This window comes from Prinia subflava, chromosome 21 (genome assembly GCF_021018805.1).
Source record: "Prinia subflava isolate CZ2003 ecotype Zambia chromosome 21, Cam_Psub_1.2, whole genome shotgun sequence".
NCBI lineage: Eukaryota > Metazoa > Chordata > Aves > Passeriformes > Cisticolidae > Prinia > Prinia subflava.
This window is the reverse complement of record NC_086267.1, coordinates 3,856,124-3,881,126: the sequence shown is the minus strand read 5'-3', so window position 1 is coordinate 3,881,126 and position 25,003 is coordinate 3,856,124. Positions and strand designations below refer to the sequence as shown.

At 47.3% G+C, this 25,003-nt stretch overlaps 1 protein-coding gene across 2 annotated transcripts in view; it reads left to right on the top strand.

Moving 5' to 3' along the window:
• The window catches only part of CAMTA1 (calmodulin binding transcription activator 1), a 232,811-nt gene that overhangs the window by 119,085 nt on the left and 88,723 nt on the right, over positions 1 to 25,003 (top strand). For both annotated transcript variants that reach the window (XM_063417232.1, XM_063417229.1), the window contains one exon: positions 6,758 to 6,829. In XM_063417232.1, coding sequence (XP_063273302.1) covers positions 6,758 to 6,829 — 72 coding nt within the window. The remainder of the gene's footprint in view (positions 1 to 6,757; positions 6,830 to 25,003) is intronic.

Here is a 25,003-nt window from a genome sequence, read left to right as displayed (position 1 = left end):
AGCCTGTGTCACCCAGATGTGCTCTCAGTGACACCCGCGGTGACACACAGGTGTCATCAGATGCTCTGTCCACGGAGCTTGTGCTGCCCTGTGTGTACCCAGGTCCAAACTGGTCACCTGCCTCCCAGTCCCTTTGAGTTTAGGCAGGGGAGGTGAATGTGGGAATCCTTCCCAGTGAGAATTCCCATATCCTGCATACCTGGCTGAGCACAGCCTGCTTGGAGCTGTGTTAATGCTTTTTTTTGGGTTTATCCTGTCATTCACAGTATCTGCAAGAGCAGCTACAGACAGCACTCACACTCTGTGGCCTCTATTCTACAAATCAGTGATTTCTGCTCAACATTCCTCCCATCCCTCACCTGAAGTAGCTCCCAGGCCTCCAGAAAACCCTGGAGATTATTCTGGAGTATTGAAGCTGGTCACACAGCCAGGCTGTGAGAGTCTCTGAGGTACAGGAAGGCGATGGGCAGGACGAATGGGGAGGGGATGCTGCAGGATGCCCATGTGTGTTATCCTGGCCATCACCCTGCAGGGGGGTTTAGAATTGACACATTTGGGGTTCAGTTTGAGCAACAGGAGTAGCAGGGAGTGAGGTGAGCAGTCAGATCAGGAGGTGGGTTCAAAAGGATATTTCATTACTAACTGGCCATGAGTGCTGGCCCTAAGGAAATTTTGAGCTCTTGGAAAGCTCGTAATCCCGTCAAGGATCCAGTGCACATTCCTGGCTCGAGCTGCTCCTGAGGGAAAGTGATGATGTTTTCTTCCTGCATCTCACAACTTTGCCCTTATCCAGGCAGCATCCCTCCAGTACGCTTTTCACCCAGGCCAGGGTGATTAAGCACTTAAATTGATTAATCAAATTTCTTGTGATGAGAACTACTGTCATTCATTAATCTGAATGGGATTATAAATAAGAGCTGGCAGAGAAGGGAGACAAACATGTTGACAGATAGATCTGCTGCTTTGAATACAAATCACACCACTGCATCTGGAAGGTCTAAGCTCCTGGCAGCCTCGGGATAGAGCTTCCCTAAAGGTAAAATTAGACTGAGATTAAAGTATCCCCGTATTAATAAAGAAATACGCATTTATGAAGAGGCAGGCACTGCAGTGGGGGTGTGGGGATGCATACCAATGATCCTGCAGTGGGCCAGGCAGTGGGTGTTGCTGCCTGTGGAAACATCAGTCCCCACGTATGCTGATTCCTGTCGTTAAGCCAATGTCATTAGAGGATTCATTTCTAACAGTGAGAAACTTAAAACCTTGCAATCCTTGCAGAGACTTCCGAGCCCCACAAAGGGAAAACAGGGCTTGAAAAAGAACCCATTAAACATTTAAATATTTCATTAAATATTGAACATTTCAAAAATTGCTTTCTAACGAGTCCCGAGGTAAACAGAACAATATTTGTTAACAAAAGCCACCAGAAGTGACGAGGTCCTGCAATGCACAAGCTGTGTAACCTCTCCTCCCTTGATCAGCCATCACAGCAGAGCCCAGGGCTCAGTCCAGGAGTTATTATCTAGATACGGCTGCCAGTGCCATCGAGGGCGTATGGGGGGCTTGAAATGTGTCAGGAAAAGAACTGATAGGATTAAAACCCAAAATCCCTGCACCGGGCTGAGCGCCTGCACAGCAGGCAGTGCCCAGGGCTGCACACACTGTGCTGTGCTGCCACAGATGAAAAGAGAAGGGTCAGGTTCTCCAGGTTTTGCAGCTGCCTAGAAATGTTAAGAATGTTTTCCGGATCTGCTGTCAGTACCAGGGACTCCTTGCCCAACCTGGCAAACCGTGAGCAATTGCTGAAGTTCTGTTGACATCGATAAAAGGCGAACCTTGCCAGCAGCACGGCTCAGCCCAGGCTGAGATCTGAGCACGTGGTTCTGTGCTTTGCTGAATCAAAGTTACTATTTATGAACGTCAGAGGAAAATCCAAACCTGTCTAATATCTGTGCTTCTCCAAGATGATGAGTGAGAAAATACAGGTAGCAGTGTTTTGTTTTTGATTTGCAGCAGTAATGGGAAATTTTGGATTCACTCCTATATTTTGACACTCTTGAAGTCAAAATAAGAGCTCTGGCAGCAGCCTTCATGCCCTGGGGATTCCCCAGGGTTCAGATGTGGTTTCCCCTCCCCGTTTTCTGCTTTAAAAAGCTGAACTGGGGCCAATGTGCATGGGGAGATGTTGAGAATCTCCTGTCTGGCTGTGCCCTACAAGAGGTGTCACAAGCCCCCGTCTCTGCTGCGGGAGGACAGGGGAGATGGATGGCACGGGCTCCCTGTGCATGCTGCTGGCATCGACTCAGGGGTTTACAGCAGCTCCTTGGCTTTTCTCGCTGAATCCTGATTAATGGAGTGGGCGGGAGGCGCCGCTGTCTCCCAGCTCCCGCAGCTGACAGGGGCGAGCCTCAGCTGATGCTTAAATGGATTTGGAATGTGGCTGCGGCTTCAGCATCTCTGTCCTGAAGGAAGGATCGTCTCTTGCAAGATAACCCAATCCCAGAGGGCGCTCGCTTCAGGTCTGTTTGAGAAGAGAGGTGACAAAAAAATATTTGAGGGGTTTCCCCAGTAGTTGCTGATTTGGTGGCCAAGAAGCCCAGTTTTCAGCTGCCTCGCTTTTCTAGCTGGGCTCTGCCCTCTCAGAGGGTCAGCAGAGATTTTTGTGGGTGCTGGTGACAGAAACAGATGGACAATTACTCCTACAAGTAGCTTACAAATTCCTCTGATCATGATTTGTATGAAATCCAGAGGAATCAGTTTCAGGAAGATTGAATGGTGTCTCTGCTGGGATATGGAAATATTGGTGAAAAGAATGGGATAGCAGTGGTACTTGTAAGATCAGAGTAGGGAGATGTCTGTGATAAAACCACAGAATGATTCTATATATCAGGATAAGGATGGGAGAGTGGGGTTTGTCAGTGCATTTTCACTGTATCACCAGACACAGGTTGCTGCATTGGAGGATGCTCATCTGAGCACTTCCAGGCTGCTTTTCCAGTTTCCCTTCCATGCCTGTGAATCCATAAGTGCTGCTGCACAGCCACTGCTCCTTCCCAGTTACAGCAGGCAAGGGTGAGAGCAGAGTGTGCTTGGGCTCAGATACAGCCTCTGCTTCAGGAGACCTGCACCCTGTCATCAGGATGATGAGAGGAACGAAGCCAATGCCTCTCTTGGCTTTCCATGGAGATTTGATCCATGGCAGCAAGGCTGCTACTGCCAGCAGCGTGCTGCTCCCTCATGGAAATTGGTGAGGAAGCTCTGAAATTGTCAGTAATTACAGAGGGAGATCCCAGCAGCCCAGGGATGGAGCAGGGAGGGGATCAGCTGCTGGGCTTGAGCACGTGTTGCCCAACACCACCATGGAGCAGAGGGCAAGGTCCTTTTCCCCCATAACCTGCACAGATCCTGCTCCTGGTGGCCAGAGGCTGCTGGGGCGTTGAAAGCTGAAGCCTTACCACCAGATAATGACTCAAGTATATTTTAATAATGTACAGCCATAGGTCTTACGTGATTTGTTCTCTAAAGATTGATTTAGCTTCTTATTAAGGGAATTGGGAATTCAGAGTGAAAATCTGAACAAAATCTTGGCGGTTTTTAGGGTTTTTTAAATATCCACTAGTGTAACTCACCAGGGAGAAGAATTTCAAAGCCTGTCCAATCCTATCTTGAATTTTTGATTCTCCTGCTTTCTTGTTTCCATTCCCAAGGTATGCTTGTTAAGGAAGAACACCTCAGCATTATTGTATTATTTTTAAATAAGTCACAATCACTTTAAGGAGCTCAGGATAAAAAAAATCCACTAATAATTTGATTTTATATTCTCCCCCCACCACTTCCTCCAGTTTTCAAAAGTTTGGTAATACCAGATGTGCACTGCATACAAATGGCAGGGTGGGCAGCTGTCATTGCACACTCTCCCCTGCTGCCCAGAGAACACTTTTTCTCTTTAATTACCCCTGGAATTGTAAAGGGATGAGGTGCAGCAGTGCTGGCAGGGCCCTGCCCTCCAGCAGCAGTGTGGGGGCTGTGCAGAAGGTGCCTGTGGCTGGTTCCTGGGGCAGCTCTGGGGTCTCATCCCAGGGAGCTGCACAGAGGGAGGACACGGTCTGTGCTTGGAGCATCCTTGGCCACACACACAGGGTCATCTCCAGGGACAAGGACAAGGACAAGGACACCTACACTCCCTGGTAGGTGATGGGAGCACAGGGACACTGCCATGGGCACCCAGCAGCGGGTGACAGCGTCCCCACAGCTGGGTGTCCCTCAGGGCTGCTCAGGCTGATGCCAGCCCCGTGTTCTCCACACCGCAGTCAATGAGTGCTGAGGCAGTGGTTCTCCTCACACTCCTCAGAAATGCCTTTTCTCTTCTCCTGGAGATTTTGTAAACTTAAAAGAGAATCATGAAAAAAAAAATGTTCTCCCCTGTCCAGCCCATTAATTCAGCCTGCTCAGGACAGAATTAACCTTGGCAAGCCTTGCAGAGGAGAGAGTCGTTCTAACCTTAAAAATCTGCTGATTAAAGCTGGTTTCAGGAATTCGATTTCACTTAATGCATTGGCTGAGCGCCCAGCCTGGCATTAACATCTCCACAGACACACAGGCCTCTGCAGCTTTTACCTTCCCACTAAAAAACAATTAAAAAAAATAAAAGAGAGCACAGCTAATGAAACCCCCTTTGCCTGTTTTGAGCAAGAATTCATTTTAAAGGCTGCTTCAGCTAAAGGTATTACTCCTGCCCTGGTTACCTCTGGCCAGGCAGGGTGGTAATTCCACTCTCCTCATTAGCTGCAGGGAGGTGTTGAGGCAGCCGGGTGCTCAAGGCAGGGGTCAGCAGATCCAAGTGGAGGAATATCCTCCACCCACCTCCCCACAGCCCCCACGTGCTGAGCCATCAGGCTGCAGATTTTGTGTCATCCTCAGTGCTTAACCCATTAATCTTGAAAATCCTCCGAAACAATGACACGCAGATTTCCTAGGTTTCTATTTATAGCATCGACTTTTCCTTATGCCTTTTTATCCAAAAATTAATGTAGTTTTTATTGCTGCCATCACTCATTTTGCCTGCACTCCACGTGCTGAGCTCCCAGGGTGTGTTTCACGCCTGCAGTGTTTTTCTGTCACTGTGGTACCTCTCAGTGCCCCTGGGGACAGTCCCTGCTGTCTCTCTGAGGCCAGGAGAGGGGGTCTCCTTCATCCCAGCAGCCCAAGTTAGAACATCCAATCTCCAAACATCCATCCAGAGTCAGATTCTCATGTCCTGCAGCCATGGGGGGGAAAAAAAATAAATGAAGAAATCCCTTCTGCATTCTGTGTGCTTTTTGAATTCTGTGAACTGTTAGGGGTTTTTTTTAATGGTTTGCTGAAATGTTGAGAGCCAGTTTCATGGAGGTGGGAGGCTTTTGTGTGATTCATTATTGACAGCTCTAGAATTATCCTCGAGATAGCTCTGGAGAGGGAGGGCAGCGCTGCTGCCTGCTGTGCACCACGAGCTGCACAGAGCCCAGCTTGGGGCTTGTTTTAATCAGGGTGAAGTTTCGATCAACTCCGAAGCAAATTGGGGCGGGAAGTGAGTCAGGGGGTGCTGGAACAGATTGATGTGTATCTCCCAAGGTGCTGTGGATGTCCCTGGCTGCTGTGAGGACTGCTCCAGCTGCTCCAGACCAGCTTTCCCATCCTGACTGGGAGCAGGCTGGACTGGGAGCCGCTGCACGTCCCAAGCTGCAGTGGGGGCACTCTGAGTCAGCAGAACTGAGCACTGCAGACCTCTCCATGCAGCCCCCGGTGCCGTGTGCCAGGAGTCACTGTCAGGGCAGCTGTTCCCAACCCCTGGGAGGGATTTAAATGTTAAGCTTTTCTTTGGATTATTTTCTGCAGGGCTTTTTTCCTTCTCTGTTTTTCCTCGCTGCATTTCAGCGTGTAGAATGTACCCTTGACACATTTTAAAAAACATTATTAATCTCTGTCATTTGTGTTTTAAAAATAACTCAGTGATAGCAGCCAGTCCTTAAATCCTGTTTAATTCAGGCCGACCTTGTGAGCGCTGATCCTGGGGAGGGGGGACTGCTGCAGCCTCCCGTGTGCTCACTGAGCACGGGCACCCCTCTGCGCTTGGGATCTTTGCAATTAAAATAAAAAAGTTTTGTGGTTTTGGCTTGGTTTCCAACCAAAAAGTTTTGATGCACTGGAAATGTGGGTTTTTTTGTCCTGCAGAAAGAATGCCTCGGCCTTGCTGATTTCAGTTAGTCAGAGAAGCAGAAGTCATTAAAAAAAAACAAAACAAAAGCAAGAAGAAAAGACACAAACTACATTTTGACATTTTGCTGTCTAAAATGTCTCATAGCAATTTTTTCAGTTTACAAACATAACATTTTCAGTTGAAATACCCAGGAGATAAATCATGGAAAAAGAGATGAATGTGTTGTATTTGCCAAAAAATAAAAATACAATGGAGCAAAGATTCGAAGGCAGCCCCAGACCAGCCCTGTGTGAGCACCACGGGAGCCCCTGTTGGCTGTGGCCACCTTTGGGTGCAGGGGCACAGCAGGGGCAGACAGGGAGGGGTTCTGTGACCTGTAGCAATGCTTGCAGTGATGACACGGGGTGTCACCATGCTGTGCTGTGTGTCACCAGCCCCACACCCACGGCAGAGCAATGTCCTCCACTCGTGGGTCACGGCTGCTGCCCCATCCCCAGCCCGGCCTCTTGGGATGGTTCCTCCACTAACCTGACTCTGCTTTCTCTCTTTTTGTGTCCCCAGTGCCTGTATGGCTGCTATGTCCATTCCTCCATCATCCCCACGTTTCACAGAAGGTGCTACTGGCTTCTGCAGGTAGGATGACAATGAGTTCTCTCTGTGGGGTCACCTGGTGGAGCTGCTGCAGCCTCATTCAGCTGCTGGGGGGGTCAGCATCCTGTGTTTTACTGTCTGGGGGATTTTGTTTGTCTGAAAGGGAAATGGGTCTTCCTAGTTGTATGTCTCGGTTTGGAGGGATTATATATTATTCTCTAGCAATACAGAGCTGATGCCAGCTCATATGTTCTCTAAACGTGGAGTTGGCTCAAGTGAGACTTTCTGGAGGTTTCTGGTTGTGTTGTTCCATCCTGAAGCAAGGCAGAAGCCAGAGAAATGAATGCTGCTCAGGCATGCCATGGTATGGGAGAGAGATCAGCCCTGGGCTGTGCTTGACTTTGAGGAGAGCCCTGGGGCTGTGTTTGAATGTGGGGTGAACCTTGGAGCTGCCCCTGCAGTGGACCTGCTTTCCTCCAATGAGATGTTCAGTCCCCAGGGAGCATTTTGAAGTCACTCAATGATTTTTCTTCTGGCTGTTGTGGGAACAGCAAAGTCCCAGGAGGAGTCAAGCCAAATTTTCCTCTTATTTACACAGGATTTGGGCAGCTCCCCTGGGGCTGTGGGGGTGTGCAAAGGATCTCATGTGGGAGTTTGCCCGGGGGGTGTTTGCTGACCCCACCTTTGAGGAGCTGTTCACATGCTTGACTGGTTACCATGGTGTGCAAAGTGGAAGCAATTTGTTTTCTTTCATTATGAAATGGCACTTGACACATACTGTAAAAATATTGTTTTAAAGATTAAACTCCCATGGTCCTGAAAACAAACAAGTCTGAGGAAAGTGACATCTGTTTCTAGAAGCAAAGGAAAATAATTCATGTTTCTCCCTGGTTTTGCAATTGCACTTGCATATTAGAAAAGAAGACACTGCTGCTGTCACTGGGGCAGGACAGACCCTCAAAACCCACAGAGGATGGTGCCCACACCACGGACAAAATCAAAGAAAACACGCACCAGATGTCACCCTCCTCTGTGATACCTGTGTGTTCTCAGCTCCATTTGCATCTCTGCCATATAAAAGCTGTGTGCAAGGAAAGAGGAGATGCTTGGCTGCAGTGGTGGGAGCAGCCCTGCACCTTGCAGAGAATTGTGGCTCCTCTGGAAACACAGCATGACTGCATCAATCCTGTTCTCTTATGGGCTGCTCAGGCTGTGCTTGTCCTCCTCAAGAGCTCCTGGCCCCATAGGTCACCTCTTTTCTCATCATTTTTGAGCTTTGTATGATTTTTCTTGTTGTGATGTGCTCCCTAGAAGTGCTGCTGGCCCTGGCTGCTGTGGCACTTAGCCAGCATCTCCCTGATGAGTTGCACTGCAGCACTGGAGGATCTCTGAGCCATTCCCCAGGCTCTGGCTTCTTCACGTTCACAGGGTGTGCATCAATGTTTAGTCATTTTCTTTGCTCTGGTAATCACTTTTTGTCAAGAGGATGGGAAGTACATTTCTTAGAAGCCTATTTATAAAATGTGCTGCAGGATGTCTCACTGTGGCTGTGGTAGACTGGTATTCCTCACCAAGGACACGCTGTGCCTTCGCTGTGGGAGGAAGAGGGGTCTGTGATTCATGGCAGCATCTCCCAGGCATAAACGGGCATCCTTCAGTCATGCGCTCAAGGTTATGCAGAAAGGAGCTGGCCGAGAATAGATGATGCTTTTCTGTCGTCTGCACAGTGTTTGTGTTCAGCTCCGTGGTGAATTCAGGAGCACTGACACCACAGAGACAGAAGGTGTTTTGTGCATCTCCTTCAGAAGCTTTCACTTCAGCAGCTCTGGTAAATGAGTTTGGTGTTCAAAAATAGGTATAGCCAGGGCAATGTGTAACATTAACCTGCAGCAATGTTTGGCTTTATAGTTCACAGAGGGATATGGGTGACTTTTCCTTTTTGGAGACATTCAGCACCTTCCTGGGACTCTCTCTGTGCGATGTCTGGTCAATGGGGAGTAAATACAATTAGTTGGTGATGCTGTCCATGTTTTATGGCATGATCTTCCTCCAAATTCTATTGTCAGGTTAGATATCAATTTAAAATCCCGCACAATTGTTTTCTGCCTCACATTTTCAGCCTAAAGGCCAGGACTCAAACCAGCCACAGGGACTCACAGCCTTTCTCATGCATTTACACGGCGCCATAGACATTAATTATACGGTGATGTCTGATTTCTTACTTAACTTTGTGTTGTCATTTATGATTGCCATGATGTGCCTGCTCCCTGCAGACTGGTCAGAAGGATGAGAAACGAGAACCAATCATCTGGAGCTGCATGGTGCAGTTTTCTGGGGCTCTGCTAGAAGTTCTCAGGCTGTTGGCAGAGACCGTGGTGCTGGCGGCTGTGCCTGGGGTGTGCTGCATGGGGCCCCCACCTCCTCTCTCTTCTCAAGGGGTTTCACCTTTTTGAGAGATTTCAAGCTTTCTTGAGAATGGATTTTAAGTGCTGCCTTATCCCAAATACCTTTAATATTTGTAATAAGTGTTGTTGTTGCATAAGCCAGCATTGACGTGTTCCTGCTGGACATGGTCCAGGCCTGGGCACTGGCAGCCTCTTGCATGGATGCTCTCTTGGACACTCACTCTTGGGCCTGAATGCAGAAAGCATGCCCAAGGTGGTGGTTTCCTACATTTGGTTCTCACATTTTTATTTTGATTATCTGATCTCTAGAAATATGAGATGATGCTCTGAGTGACAGTCAGAGAAGATGGGGATCAGGACACAGGTGACCTCTTCACAGGTTGCTGGGGAAGACATCTCAGTAGAACTTCAGTTTTTATTGTTTTCCATTATCTGTTCACTTCTGAGAAGATGCAGAACTGGCTGTTCACAGCTCACTGAGAGTGGAGCAGAGCTGCTGAAACCCTTTTTGAGGTGTGGGTGATGGCAGGTCCCATCCTCCCGCAGAGCCTTTGGCACAGCTGTGACTCTGAGCGTGTTGCTTTGTCACTGGCAGGACTCAGGCTGCCCATGTTAGACCTTCAGCACAGTGCCAGATTTGGTGTCAATGGAAAAAGAAGAAGAAAACCCCCTGTTTGTACTCACACTGACTAATGGAGGAAAACGTGGCTTCTCAGACACGGATGATTTTCAAACATTGGCACAGCTGAGCAGGGAAATGCTGCGTTCCCTTCTGCGTGCTGGAAATTGGCACCCCAGGAACTGAAAATGAATCTGGCTGCCAGGCTTCTGGGTGGGCTGCTGCTTGCCTGGGTTACAGAGTCAGGCTCTGCCTTCACCCATGGACTGCCATGGGCCCCTTGCTCTGTCCCACCCCTGTGCTGCTCAGCTGGAGATGCAGAGCTTGTAGGATGCTCATGGTGTTCCACCTCTAGCAGGAGCTGATGTCCCCTTTAGTGCTGCTGTTCAGGTGCTATGGGGATGGGAGGCCACACACTTTTTAAAAGTGTTGCCCTTTTTTAATGAAAAAGTACATAAACTGTGCTACAGGATCATGCAAAAAACTTGTAAATTTAGACCTCTTGGCCAGTTGAACAAATTAAGACTAACAAGCCTTGAAGAGAGGTATGTCAGCACAGAGCTGTTTCACATTGCACATGCATTAACTGCTCACTGAATAATTCAGAATTGGTGCAGAAGAGTGTCAGTGGCACCGTTCTGGCAGGTGAGCCAGGGAAGCAAGGGTGGGATGCAGGCTGAGCTAGGCAGGCACAGGGACACACAAGAGCTCCACAGAGCCCTGTTGTAAATCCAGTGTTTGCAGTAATTGCTGAAATGTGATAATCCAGTTCTCTGGGAGCCTGGGGGAAAACTGCATTTCATTTTTATTGCTCACACACTCCCAGGATGCTCCCAGCAGCCATGGCAGTCATGGAATACTTTTCTGTAGGATAGGAAATGGCAGGGGAAGGTCAGGAACATCAGCAGTCATGCCAGGTATAATATCCAGGCAGGATGTCTGTCACGGAAGGAGCAAGTGGGAGATGCTGAGGGGGCACTGGTGGTGGGCAGAATTTGGGTAGTGGTCTTTAATTACTGTTCCTGCAGTTCTGTGTGCACCAGCTGTGCCTTGCAGAGTATGTGTAAGCACTGATTGAATGTCAAAGGGTTTTGCAATATTCTCTCTTTACTCTTGTTTTTTCCTAAATTCTTCCTTCTGATACACTTGAATATTCAGCAGTTTGTTACTGTGAATGTCTGCACTGATGCTTGATGCCCCCTGAGTGTGTTCCCTTCCTAAAATACATCTTGTCTGGAAGCTGTGGGCAGACAGTATCAAGACCTAAAAATCATATAAAACATTTTACATGACATCTGTCACTGTCATGCATAAATTTAGTGTTTGTTCCCTATTTTTTTTGCCTTGGTTTTCCATTATGCCTTAAACAAGAGGAAGCCCTTCCCCTTTCTTTTTGATAGCACCCCATCAGAGCAGCATTCCCCTCTCTGATTGCTTGTGCTGTGCTCTCCCACATCTCTGGCTGGAGCAGCAACAGACAGCTCGAGGATTTGGGGCTTTTTCAACATAAATTGGAAGCATTACAATCTCATAAAAATTCTCAAGACTTTTGCTTAGTAATGGGTTTTTATTTTTCATTGGGGTGAAATAAAAATGGCTGGGCAATAAAGCACAGAGGATGCTTAGGGGGGCACATGGGCACTTAGGGGGGTCCTGGGTGTGAGCGGGGCCTCGGCACAATGACCCTGTGCATTTTTGCTAATGGGATTATAAACTGTTGCTGCTATGCTGGCACGTTTTCCCAAAGTGTATTTTAGCCTGTGTGATGAAATTAAATGGTGTAGAGGTCCAGCAGAGCATGGTCTGTGGTACTGAACCATCGCCAGTGTGGCTGCACGTCCCAAGTGTGTTCAGGATACAGGTGGGTGTTCACAGAGCAGACCTGTGCAGCACCTGGGCTCTGCCTGCCTCAGTGCCTGTTCCCAGAGCCCTGTGTGCATGTGGAGCTGTGCTGGAGAGGAGACTGTGTGTGAGGACACCAAACAGCAGTTCCAGGAGAGCAGAATTGTCTCCTGTGTGGATTTAGCTCGGAGCTGCACAGCAGAGGTGCCTTTGGTACCAGACGTTGGCAGGATGCAGCAGTCAGGCCTCTTGTGTTATCACTTGGCTTCACGATGCACAAGCATTTTCAGAGGATGAGGAAGTTGTGGGTACCCTTTTCATGCTTCCTTAACGTGCCTTTGACTTGATCTCTCTGAAGGATGCTCTCTTTCCCTCCTTTCATGTTCTTACCAGCTCTTCTGAAGGCACCGTGCTCGTTGCTGTGTCTCTGCTGCCGTGCAGTCACTGGAACAGCCACGTCTCAAGTCTTCCCATCATGTTTTTCAGGGTTCATTAAAGATCTGAAATACTCATGGAATTGGTGGAGCTGTGCAAAAAACTATTGCTCAGTCCAACTGAAATTCCAAGGGTTCTGTGAACTCTTTTGTAATAATTGTTCAGTTTCATTATCCGATTTTTTTTTTTTTTTTTGTCACATGCCTAAATACTGTCTTCTGAAAGTGAATTTCAGAGAAATTATGTAAGATAAGCAAAGGGTCCTGTGCTGCACAACCTGTGTGCTGCTGGGGGAAGGACAAACCCTGTTTGTTGGGACAGCCACCTGCATTTGCAGCCATGCTCACACTCAAGGGGGCAAAAATAAACCAGGATGTTGCTTCCATGAAAAACATTTTCCATGACAGAAATCTGCAGCAGATAACACTGAGCTGGGCTGGACTGTGCCTGTACCTGCCTGGATCCCTGTGAACCTGCAGGGTGGGGAAGTGGGGCTGGGAGAGCAGCACCACAAACCCTCTGCTGATGTTGCAGTGAAGGGGAGGCAAAGAGGATTACAAATGAACTGGTGTGTCAAAGGCTGGGAACGTTTTAGCAGGAGTGCTTTATCTTTTGTAATGTTTTTGTAAATTATTTATTAACACACTTGCTGCATTTTCCTGAGAAATTGGGTGGAAGAGCAGAATGTATAGACGGTGGATTATATTCCAGAAGAAAGACGCCTGTGATTAAAAAACAGTTTCCAGCCCTTTCAAACACATAACTTTATTTTAGACAAGCAGGCTTCTATTTTTGCACTGCTCTCCACCATTTTAAAGAAAATCCCGGATTTGTTCCCTAGATATATGAGGAGACTGACGTTAATGCGAGCAAACTAAAAAGCAGTCAGAGTGCTTTAGTTGTTGCTTAAATAATCTGTTGTCATTTATAGAAGAGATGCATTTCCCAAACTGCTGGGGGATGTGCCTGGGTTGCTGATCGAGAGAAGTTCTGGCAGGGGCGACAGAGAAAAGGCCAAAACATGTCCAGCTCCCCCAGAAAGGGAGGGCAGGTTTTGTGCTTTCAGCCTTTGGTGGAAATGAAGCCCTGTTTGCCCTGGATGATTGACCCAGGGCAGGGAAAGCATTGGCTCTGTCCCTCCTCGGGGTGCAGCCCTGCCATGCACCACGACATGGCTGGGGGCAGCCTCAGAGTGGCTTCTTGTGCCTCATCCAGCAGCTCAGTGTGACCAGGAGCCCCTGCCTCACCCAAAATGAGCGTCACCCCTGTGGCTGCAGAGGGACCCCACAGCAGGGGTGGGTTGGGGGCGCCTGGGGACTCTGCGAGGAGCCCGCTGTCAGTGGGAACATCAGCACTCTCAAGGTTATCTTTCCCTGAGATTCTCCTTGGGGTTGCTGGCCCCAAGGTAATCAGGTTTTCCCCCAGGGTTGCTGTTCCCTGGGAGTTTCCTCGGGGTAATCAGGTTTTCCATCTTCTCTTTGCCCTAAGTGTTTCACACCAGAGGTAGAGACGACAAGCTGAGTCCGCCAGTGCACGTTTCCAAGGTTGTTTATTCTTCATTATCTCAGTTCTGTCCCAGCTCTGCAGGGTGTCCCCAGCAGAGCAGGACACGCGGGGGACTGGGCGGGTCAGAGAGCCCCACACCTTATGTACAGTACCCCTGACCCAACCACTGTCCACAATGAACTTTTTATTTACAAAATTGTACCAATGCCTACTACCTATGCTAACATGTCATTTCTACTCTAAACCAATCTCTAAAACCCAACCCAGCACAAGATGGGGGACGAGAGCAAGAACAAGGAGCACAGGGGCCACTCCCCAATTCCTCCATCTTGTCTCTTCAACCGCATGTACTAAAAAACCTAGATTCTACATTTACATTCTATGATAAACTAAATACTACTTATTTTGAATTCTCCCAGCTTGTGATTCTTCATACAATGTGGGCATTCACTCCCATGGCAGGGATCAGAGGCAGTGCCCTCCTGGGCTCTGTGTGAGGCTGCCTGAGCCCCTTGGACAGACCCCAGACCCCCTGTCCGGTCTCCAAACCCTCCAGGGTGGCCACAGGGATGTCCTAGACTCTGACACAGCACCTCAGCAGGGACACCAAGAAATGGCACGACTGGAAACAGGATTGCTTTTGCTCCAGCGCCCACCCCTGTGCTCTGCAGGGAAGACCCCACAGAGCAGGACTGTCATCGCTATGATTCTGCTCTGATTCTGCTCTGATCCTGCTCTGATTCTGCTCTGATCCTGCTCCTGTTGAGGCCGGTGGTGCTGTCACCGAGACGTCCTCGCGGCAGGGATCGCAGCCATGCGGCAGCACAGCCCGGCTGGAAACGAAATCAAACCACAGGCTCCAAGACACTTATTAATATGCTCTGTATACTGAGGATTAGGCTTTTGGTGACACTTAAATTGAATTCTAATGCTATTTTGAAATATATAATACGCTGAATTTACTTCACCTCAGGTTTGAGTTAATGGTTTATTAAATTATGCACTTTGCAGTGGTGAAGCTGTTTCCTGGTGTAGGACACCGAGCCTTGCAGGAGCAATGCAGTGATTCTGCTGAGCTCATCCATATCCTCCTTGGTCAATTATTAGGTCTGCAGGTGTCGGTGACTGTATTATACCGTTGGCTGGAGTTTCACCCTCACTGGAGAGTTATAATTGGGGCTTGAGTTGGGAATTCTGTAGTGAAGCAAATTACAAATTGAGTTTGGAGATCTGGAGTTTGTTCTGGCATGGGCAGCAGAGGACTTGGAGCAGATGCTGCCAAGGCTGAAGTCTCTCTTTTTTCCTTTAATATGCAGTGTTTTGGCCTGCAGTGAGTTTCCCTTGTATTTTATCTGTTAAGGAACACTTTTGTAAGTGTTTTGGATAAATCACTTCCCAGGTGCCTGCAGTTTGAATGGTCTTCCTTCTATCCTCTGCCTTTGTAAGCATCTTGCTTATTACCCCAGTTGCTTTTATTCTCAGAATAATCTTTCATTTCTGAGAGAGTGTCTATTCCCTTTCTATCAACTGACTTCCTCAGCTGTCACTGACGTCTGTGCTGCCCTGGGTTAATGAAGCTGTGATGCCTCTTGTGTCTCACACTGCCTCAGTGAAGACTCTCCATCCCTGTCACCTCCCACAGCTGCCACCTGTGCCCTGCCACCTGATCCCCCCTGGGATGCATCCCTGCATCCCTCTCTCCACACCCATGGAGATGTCCTGGCTCAGACCAGTGGATGGGGCAGTGCCTGTTACACCCATGAATGTACAGTGGTGCACTGTCCTTAGTGAAAGGCAATAATGATTGTTAAAAAGAGCCCCAAGTTCATGGTCTGCACTGTAAAATGCTGTGCTCACCTCTGAGCTGTGGAAATGTGTGTAGGGAGCACAGCCTTAGTCCTCTGTGAGATCATGCAATAGCCTTATTTAGCATATTAATAAAGGGGCCAAAACCAGAGGAGAAGGACCAACCTAAACATCTTTTCCTTCTGAACAGGCGGCGCTCCTGAGGGAATCATTTTCTGTGTCAAGGAAAAAGTGCACAATTTTTATCACTGTGCATTTTATTCCATCAAATGTCAGCTTTGCCTCTGTCTTCGTGCTGCCGTGGGGCGCGTATCTGCTGGCTCACGCTGCTCATTGGCCACGGGCAGCAAAGAAGGCATGACAGAGTGAAATAGAGGTGAAGTTTTTATAAGTTTAAGTTGCTGTAAAATCTCTCTTCTTCCCAGCAAAGTAGATTTCCCAGTAATGTAGCCAGGACAAAATAAAGTCTGTTGGATTCAATGAGTCTTCATATTGTTCCCCTTGTCAGAAGGGAGTGGCTGCTCCCAGTGTCCCCATGGTACCTGGTGCTGCCCAAGGTGACAGCACACACCCCACTGCCCTTCTGCTGAGCTCTCCTGACTGTCACCATTCAGCTGAGGGATCACAGGCACTTCCTGCTGGAGAAGGGAGAGAGGAGGCTGCTGGCATTTTCACCATTCTTCAATTATCTTTGTTTGTGGCACTCTTCAAAAGCTGGCATCAACAGCTCCGTAATCACAGTCTTTATTTCTGAATGCACAACACTGGTGTTTATTCCTCTCTGTAACTTAGACTGGAGTCACTTTCTGTAGGGATTTTGCTGTTTTCAGGACACAGCACTGGTGTCTGAGTGTTCTGGGGTGCAAGGACCTGGTCAGGCTGGTTCAGCCAAGCATCTCAGAGTCTTTCAGCCCCCGCTGACCAGCACAGATGCACTGTCTCTGTCTGGTTTTATAGTGTCCCTCTGCAGATATGTAATGACTTTCTGAAGCATACCAGTCAAATTTTGCCCCTCTCTTGCTTTTGCATTTTCTGGAGCTGTCCTGCTGGGAGCTGGCTTTACACGACTACTGCAAAACTTTATAGGAAAAGGAATCCTCATGGAATATTCATCTCCTCCTTGGCCTGCAGTGGAGAATGGGACCACAGCATCAACTCTGCCGTGAACAGCCTGAGCAAGGTTCAGATCCAGCCCCAGCTCCTCCCACAGCTCTTGGCACTGGCACAAAGAGCTTCAGCATCAAATGCTGTTGTTATTTTGGGTTTATCGAACGATAAATCCATCACAAAAATATGGAGAAAGAAAAATGAATGCAACATCTCTCAAGGTCACTGGTTCCACGGAGGAGATGTGACTGTGTGGTGTGTCCTGTGACACAGCAGACACACGTGTGGTGGGATCAGCTCTGAGTCCTATAGCTGTGGTCCTTTTAATGAAAAAATGCAGCAAATACATCCTGTAACCTGCTACCTGGGCAGTGCAGCACTCTGATAAACAGCAATTATAACTATTATGGGATGTCATCTCCTCTCTGCTATTTATTGACCTTTTCTTCAGTGTAATTTTCTTCTCAGGGGTCCAGGTAGCTCAATATCCAAGGAAGAACTGCCACGTGAGCATCTGGGCAGCACAACCACCAAGACTTGCTCAAGTGCTGAAAGGTGCTCGATTTTAGACTTGTTTAAAGTTTACATTATAGTGACAAACCTGGAAGCCTCTGAGAGAAGGTTTTTTCTGAGTTCACCTTGTAGTTGTTGGGGGGAGAATAAGTTAAAAGTGTTGGGTGCTGGGATGCTGCTAAAAGAAGTTGACTAAAATAGCTTTTATGTTTTTAATAGCATTTCAGATCCTAGAGCTTTTTCAAGCTCAAAGTGACCTGAAATCACTTGTCCAGTGAGAAACATCATCCTTCCAGGGAACTAGCCCCTCATTTTTGGGTTTTGTACAATCAAATAGGAAATCCATTGCAGATTTAGAAAATAATGTGACTAAGTAAGTTTTGGAGGGGCAGCTCTGAATTTGGGAGAAGAGGCGGTGTCACGTTTGGGTTTTAACAACAGTTTGTTGAAATGATGTGAGTTCACATTGTCAGCTAAGAATATCAATTGCTTTAAAATGTCACCTTCTTCACAGCTTTACTCTGTGTGAAGCAGACCCAGGCACTGCCTCCAGGCATGGCAAAGGGGAGATAATGTGTCCCCCTCCCCATAACCTTCAGGCAGAGCATCCCCACTGCCCCACTGCTGCAGGGATGGGGCTTTGTGGGCTTCAATTCCCTCTCTCCCACTTGGGTTCCATGGGAGGAGGGAGAGGATGTGGAGTGGGCTTGATTAAAAAGTGCTTTTGCTTTTTCTCCTGAAGGATGTTTGCAGTGAAAACTGTACGTGAAATTTATACTCCTCTCATATGATTCTGACTGGTTTTAGTGCACAAATTCTCAGAAGAAAATGTATTCAATAAAAATTTGATGTGGAACTATAGCTCAGCAGAATCTTTTTTAAGAAATCCAGCTCTGGGATATTTATTTTGTATCTAGTTTCAGTTTTAGTGCCTATTCCTCCTGCAGATGCCCTCGTTAGCCTGCTAACAGCTCATGAAGAGTTCAGCCTCTCTCCTGCCCTCATTCTGGGCATTCCTGCAGCGCCTGTGGGGAAGGTTTGGGGGGAAGCACAGCTGTGTGGAGTGCTGCTTAGCTTTTTCCATGAGAAAATTCTGCTTTTTGTTCATGAGGAATGCAGAGGGCCCAGGGCTCAGTCGAGCAGGGGGTTGAGCCTGAGCTAGGTAAAATGTGCCAGGCTGGTGGACAGTGATGTGGCCCACAAGAACGTGGTGTGCTTGGTTTGTAACAAGTCTGCTGGGAAATCGTTTTAGCAGGAAGAGTGCAATAAATCTGGATTTAATTCTCCTTTGATGTTCAGTTTGCAAAAGGAGGTGGTTTAGGGGAGGCAGGAAAGGAATCCAGGATGGCCACAATGAAAATTGCAGGGCAGACCTGTGAGCTCCCAAAACATCTCTCCTTGTGGGGGAATAATGTCCCTTTGGGCTGTATCAGGATGTGGTCCCAGTATCTGGAATGGGTTAGCATTGGGGTGTAGGGGAGAAGAGACAGAATTCTTTCCAGGCTTTGGAGCAAGAGATAGTAATGAGTGAATCCTCACTGGCCTCCTAATTTCCAACCCTTGTTCCAAAAGGTTCCTTTTTCTTTCCCAAAATTGCAATGCCAGCACTTCCTGAGGCAGGGGTTTGTCCTGCTCCCTGTTCCCACCTGGAGCTGGGAGTGGTGTCCCAGGGCTGTGGTGCCTGCAGAGGCACAGAGTCACTCTTCAGACAGAAATCCCAAGGCTGAATCCTTTGCTCAGTGTTTCAGGGGCACCAGAAATATCTCAAACAAGTTTCTGGTCCACTGCCCCCTGAATCACCGCCTCCTCAATGCATTTTAATGCAAAACTGGAGCCTCAAGGCAACCGAGAGCTCTTTCCTAAGGTTTAGTGATAAACTTGTGTCTCCTGTGAGTGAGCAATCTGCTGCTTCACCATTTCTTTCAATTTAGAAGGGAGTACACTGAAACCCTCTTGCAAAAACATTTATTGTATCAAGCAAAACTGGAGGGTTTGGGTTCTACTTCCCTCATAAATTTTTTTCTTCTGGTGTTCTCATATCAGATTTTCACTGGAAAAATACTACCCAGAAGCATGGAAAATGGCATATGGTTCTATGAAATATACCCCCATCCTAGGATACACCATGTTTTTATTTTGTGACAGTCCAAGATTCAGTGTGTGGCCTAAATATTGTGGCATCCTATTTTATTTTTGAATTGTTGGATGGACTAGACACTATAGCTCATGGACAACACTACCATTTTTCCCTGTGGTTTAGCCTTTTTCTAGATTACTGTCTCTAAGTTTCAAAATGGAACAGGATTTCTCCCTGGTTTATAAATTAGGGCCATATTCCAGCAGCACCCAGTAGTGCTGCCATATTTTAGATGGTGTCAGGGTTTCTATTATAAACCTTATTTTTCAGAGGTTTAGAGCTGAGCCATAAAAACTGGCTGTGTGTGTATAACAGCTGCAGCTCTGCCATGCAGAGGGGGTGCTTGCATGTAATTCCTGCAAGCAGAACAAACCACACTTCCTACATGCATTTATACATAGAGCTCTGTATAATTGTATTAAAACTCAGTGTAAGACTGTGCTAATTTTTTATTTCCAAGTTAACTGCTTGGAAGTCATGAAATGCTCCCTTTAACAGGGATGTGGGAGTTGCCAGGGGGGTGCTGGGTCCCAGGGGGTTCTGATGTGTCGGGACAGGGTCAGATTTCCTTGAACCAGAGCTGTGAGACAGGACAGAGCCTTTCTCAGGGCTGAATAACACATCTGCTGATGGTTTTTGTGTACCTGGAGTGATTAGGGTACTCACCAAAGTATATCTGGCCCACGCAATAAAAATTGGCCATAAATATCTCAGTTCTACCAAAAGAGACCCTGAGAATAGAATTGCACCCAGGCTGTACCTCTGGTAATATCTGCAAGCCCACTGGCTGTGAACGTTTGCCATCGGTGGGTTTCCATGAGTGAGACACCAACAGCTCCTTTTAATAGCCCTGCATAAAGCTCACACCTGCTGCAGGATAATTTGCTGCATTTCCACAAATAAGCTGGCTGGAGGGAGTGAGGAATATCATCCACAGCGCCCTGAGCTCCTGTCAGAGGAGACAAACTGGGGCTGGCCTGGCACTGTGTGTAGCCATCACAACAGTGAGGGTGTCCTTCTATTGCAGCTCCAGCAGCCACAGGAGCACTCTGGGTTTGCAAACACAGATTCGAGCAAATGTCAAAAACAAAAAAAATAAACCCCACACAATCTGCAAGTCGCTGAGAACCTCACTGCAGCTAGATGCATCTTCCTGACATTTTGGCTCTCGTTGGCTTTCCATCTGCAGGAGTTTTATGTCAATGTCAGACAGGCCTGTCTTTAAGCTCGTGTTTTTCTGTGTCATTAGGCATTCTGACCTTAAGTTGGTCCGTGTTAATTCTCACCTCGAAATTCTGCCTGGTCAGATCTCCCAGGTGCTGTGGTGGAGAGCACAGCATGGACTGGTTCTGCTTTAAAAATCTCATTGAATTCCTGTCAGGAGCACATTTTTATCATCTTCTCTCCAGGTGCTCCGTGGTATTTCCCATCTGAATTCAACCTAAGCAGCAGCATTGTGTTGGCAGTGTAGGATGCCACCACAGGGCGTGTGGCATTGTGGCCATGGGGGTGTTGTGCCACAGGTGACCCTTACTGCACCTCCCTTCAGAGCTCAGCCATGTTCATGAACACACCTGCACAGCCTCGTTAATTAATATCATGTTTTACATTCTATTTTAATAAAGCCTTTTCATTACAGAGCTTGTTCCCAAGGTAGGATAAATTGAAATTCTTTGCGAGAGCATTATAATTAAGCTGTAGCACAATGGGTAGAGATGTGTGTATGGGTACGAATTAAAAGAGGAGAAATTTAGGTTAGTGGAGGAAATTCTTTACTGGGTGGTGGTGAGATACTGGAACTGGTTGCCCAGGGAGGTGGTGGGTGCCCCAACCCTGGGGGTGTTCAAAGCCAGGTTGGACAGGGATTGGAACAACCAGGGAGAGCTGACCCTGCCCATGGGACTGGATGGTCTTTAAAGTGCTTGGATCCTTCCAAGCATTTAATATTCTGTGATTCTGTGTGTTTTGCTTAAGGAAGTGTCTCTCTTAAGTGTCTGGAGAGCAGGCAGTACCAGCAGGCTCGGGCAGTGCTGCTCTGCCCTGTGCCTCAGGGGATTTCTGCCCCTGAGGTATTGTTTCAGCCTCAGGTCAGATATCTGGAGAGATGGAAAACAATCTCTCCAAGGCAGAAGTTCCCCAGTTTTCAGCTCACTGGACAATTACAGCTCTCAGAGGTGCCCGTGGGTGGCTGGGGCAGCAGTGGGAAGCAGGTTTCAATGCTGAGGTTGGTTCTGGAAGTGATTTATTCACCATGGGCTGAAGTTGGGGGCTGTTTCCAGGCAGGGATAGAGAGGTGAGGGGTCTGCCACAGGGAACAACTTGGGGTGTTTCTCTAGTTTAGCGTAAAATACCAAGAGTGGCAATACAGGAGGTGAAATACTATATTATTTTAGGTCTGTTGTGCCTTGCTCCTGCAGTTTAAAAATCAATATACCTGGTGCATCCACAGCTGTTCATAAAGGGGAGAGCTGCACTGATGACTGCAAGGAAACAGAGGCTCACGGTGGGGTCAGAGGATCCCCTTCAAGAAATGCACTTCAGCAAGAGGAGGCAATGAAGTTGTGTCAGAATTACTTGAAAATTTGGGGCCAGATTTTTATTTTCTCTCTGGCAAAAGCTAGGGTTTATAAAAAGAGAGAAAGCCTGCCTGGGAGGGGTGGTTGGGTTCCTGCTGCCAACCTCAGGGATGCTTATTTACGAGCAGTGCAGCAAGGAGATGGAAATACTTCATTAGCAAGCAGCAGTGCATGCTAGCTGGAGAAGATCCTAATGGAGTAAATTAGGAGAGAAACATCTGTTGCTTTCTGTTTTGGTTTTAGTGCTCAATCTGGTGCTAATCCTGGCCTTTTGTGACCTTTTTGTATGTCCCTTCATCCTAAATATGAGTCATGTTTTGTTCATTAGCTGTGGATGTGTGTTGCACCTTTGAACAGAGTTCATCTCTACCCTTGTGGAGAGATTTGTTTCCTTCCTGTTTTCCTTCCTTCCCAAGACCCTGCAGGCAAAATGTTAGAGATGGAGGGAAAGGAGAGGCAGTAAAAGCCTGAGCCAGGCAGAGAAAGATGTGTGTATACATGTGCATGGATATATAAGATGCAAAGTTATGCCTTCTTCCCCTATTTGTATAATGATTTTATCATTAAAAAACGACATCTTACAACAGAAATTTTAAGTCTTGATGGTTTATACAAAATTCATGGCATGTTCAGGAAAAAGTATTTCTCACAGCTATGTGTATAAATAGCTAGGTTTAAAAAGAGAGAGGTGGCATGCAGAAATTTCCTTCCTAAATCCTAGATTTTTCCATCAGCTGATATCGTAGTGGCAGACACAGATCTCCACAGAATCTGAGGAGCTCCCTTGTTAGCAGGGAGGGGCACAGGAGCTGGTGGGCGCTCTCCAAGGAGCTCCCCAATTTCCAGGGAAGGGGACAGGAACCAGTGGTGGTGTGAGTCTGGCACAGGGAGCATCGATGCTGCAGGTCTGAGCTGCTCAGCACCAAGTTTGCATTTGCAGAGTTTTGTTCAAGGCTTAAAACACTTGCTTAGATTAATGACCAAAAATGTCAAATGTGTCCACAGCTAATTATTCATTAGATGTGTAATTAGTGTGAGATGATCATGACATTTTACTGTTATTAATTTTTATACCCCAATAGAAATTAAATCAGGCTGCACTCACAGAACAACAGTTGGAACTGGCACTGGAGATGCTGTTGTGGAGCTGGAGGATGCTCCTGCAGCTCTGAGGGAGCTCTGGTGCTGCTGGGTTTCCTGAGATCAGTTCTTAACTTCCTGTTGTATCCCTGCTCTCAATGGAGGGCTGCAGGATGCAGGCAACCTCTGAAATACTAAAGCCTAGTTGGCTCCATTAAAGTAACAATAAACTCAAAAAAAGGAAAGCCAAACGTTTTGGGTTCTGTTCATCAGAGACTGGCGGGTTTCTGGCTTTGTTGTCTTTTAATACCCCAAGAACAGATGCAGGTTGACAAGTGGCATCAGCCAAGGGACTCAGCTTTATAAGTTTGTGTTGAAGCAGGCTTGGAAGTAGCCAGCTGAAATCTAATTTGTAGCCAAGTGGAATAAATTGGAACTGATAGTTATTCAATTAATGGCATGGGCAGCAAGGTGAGGTCTCCTCTCAAAATAGCAGAATAAGGTTTCTTGTGAGGGAGGTTTGGGAAAACGGGGCACAGCACCAGGTTTTCTATCAAATCCAGCCATTAATCATCTGAGTAGCAGGAGGGAGATGTGATTATTATAGAGAGGCTCAGCAAAACAGTTGGAGTGAGCACTTCCCAAAATGGTGATGGAATCCAAGCCTGGGCCAGTGGACATGCCCTGGAGCCTGCCTGGAGCTGAGGGTTCCCTGGGCAGCATGGCATGCACCAGTGCCTCAGTGCTGCAGCAGCAGCAGCAGCAGCAGGAGCAGGGCTGGGCTGTCCTTGCTCCTCCAGGCACCTGTGGCATCCTGGGCATGGAGACTCAACCTCTTCTGTCACTCAGCCCCTTTCACATCTGAAGACGTTGTCTTTGCATGCTGAGGAGTTCAGTAAGAACAGGCAATTTGGGTGTCTTCTTAGTGCTTTTTGTGCGTCTGGGGATGCAGAGTAGGGGATTGACTCATGCATTCACCAGACTTCCTGCAAACTCCCATGGTGGGATGGCTCAGATCTTGGGATTACTGCACAGACCTTTGGATAACTGCACAGTCATGAAGCTGCCACAGTTGTCTTCACCACAAGCAGACCAATAAATATAGAAAGGCTTTTTTGTCTTTAATCAAAAGAAAAATTTCTTCCTATGCAAATGATGTCTGCAATAATATCAGCGTTGCCTCAGGTTTGCACAAGCTGAATGAAAGAGAAGCTGAGTTCATGGTTTTCAGCAGAATGGTTTTAACTTTTATCAGTTCAGTATGTAAGTAAGAAAGGAAAGCTCATTTTACTTGGAATAATGGAATCCTTTGGTTGCATTTAAGGACAGACCAAACAAATAATTTACCTGAAAAGTTCATGTCATTGGAAGCTGACTGGATCCATGTGAACCGTGGCTGTTGTAGTGGAGCTGTGGGACCTGCACTGGGCTCTGAGCACTCTAGAGCAGCAGCAGGACACAAGAGTTTGTTGAGAATGTGGTCAGTCTGACTTGTTTGGCACTGAAACTGTCCTGGCCACTGGGAATGGGTACAAGGGAAAATTCATACAGATTAGCTCAGATATGGAGCTAATAGAACCACATAGATGAAGTATAAACTGAAACATTTCTCAAGTTGTAATGCAAATACAATCCAACATCTGTGGCCTTTCATTAAAAGCGAAGTTACAGGAGTGAGATTTCACTCAGCAACCCTCATTTGTGCTTGTGAAATTATTAACAATTTGATATTGTGGCTTTCTCATTATAAACTTCTGTGGGAAAGGGGAATTAATTTTTCTGTGCTGTTAGAAGCTGTCAGAGGAGATCCCTCCTTTCCTGCGTAACCGGATCAGAAATTCCTCACGTACGTGGGTTGACCCTTTCCCTCTGGGGAACAGATTAATTGAAGCTGCACTCTCATTAAACTGGTGCTGCAGGAGAGGAGTGTAAAAATAATGCAAAATAACAGTGGCAGGCCTGAAGGAATTTGTAGGAATGTTAAGCAAGGAAGAGGGTAATACATCAGGATGGGGGACTGCAAAGAAGAAGCTGCTGGTGGCATCTTTTCTATTTGTATATAGGACATTTTTCTGTAATCAGGGGTGTAAGGACAGTCATAGGATCTTCTTATTGCAGCAACATCTCAGCCAGCTCTGGGTATGCAAGCTCTTCATCATCCTGCTAGGAAGCAGAAGGTGCACCAGGATG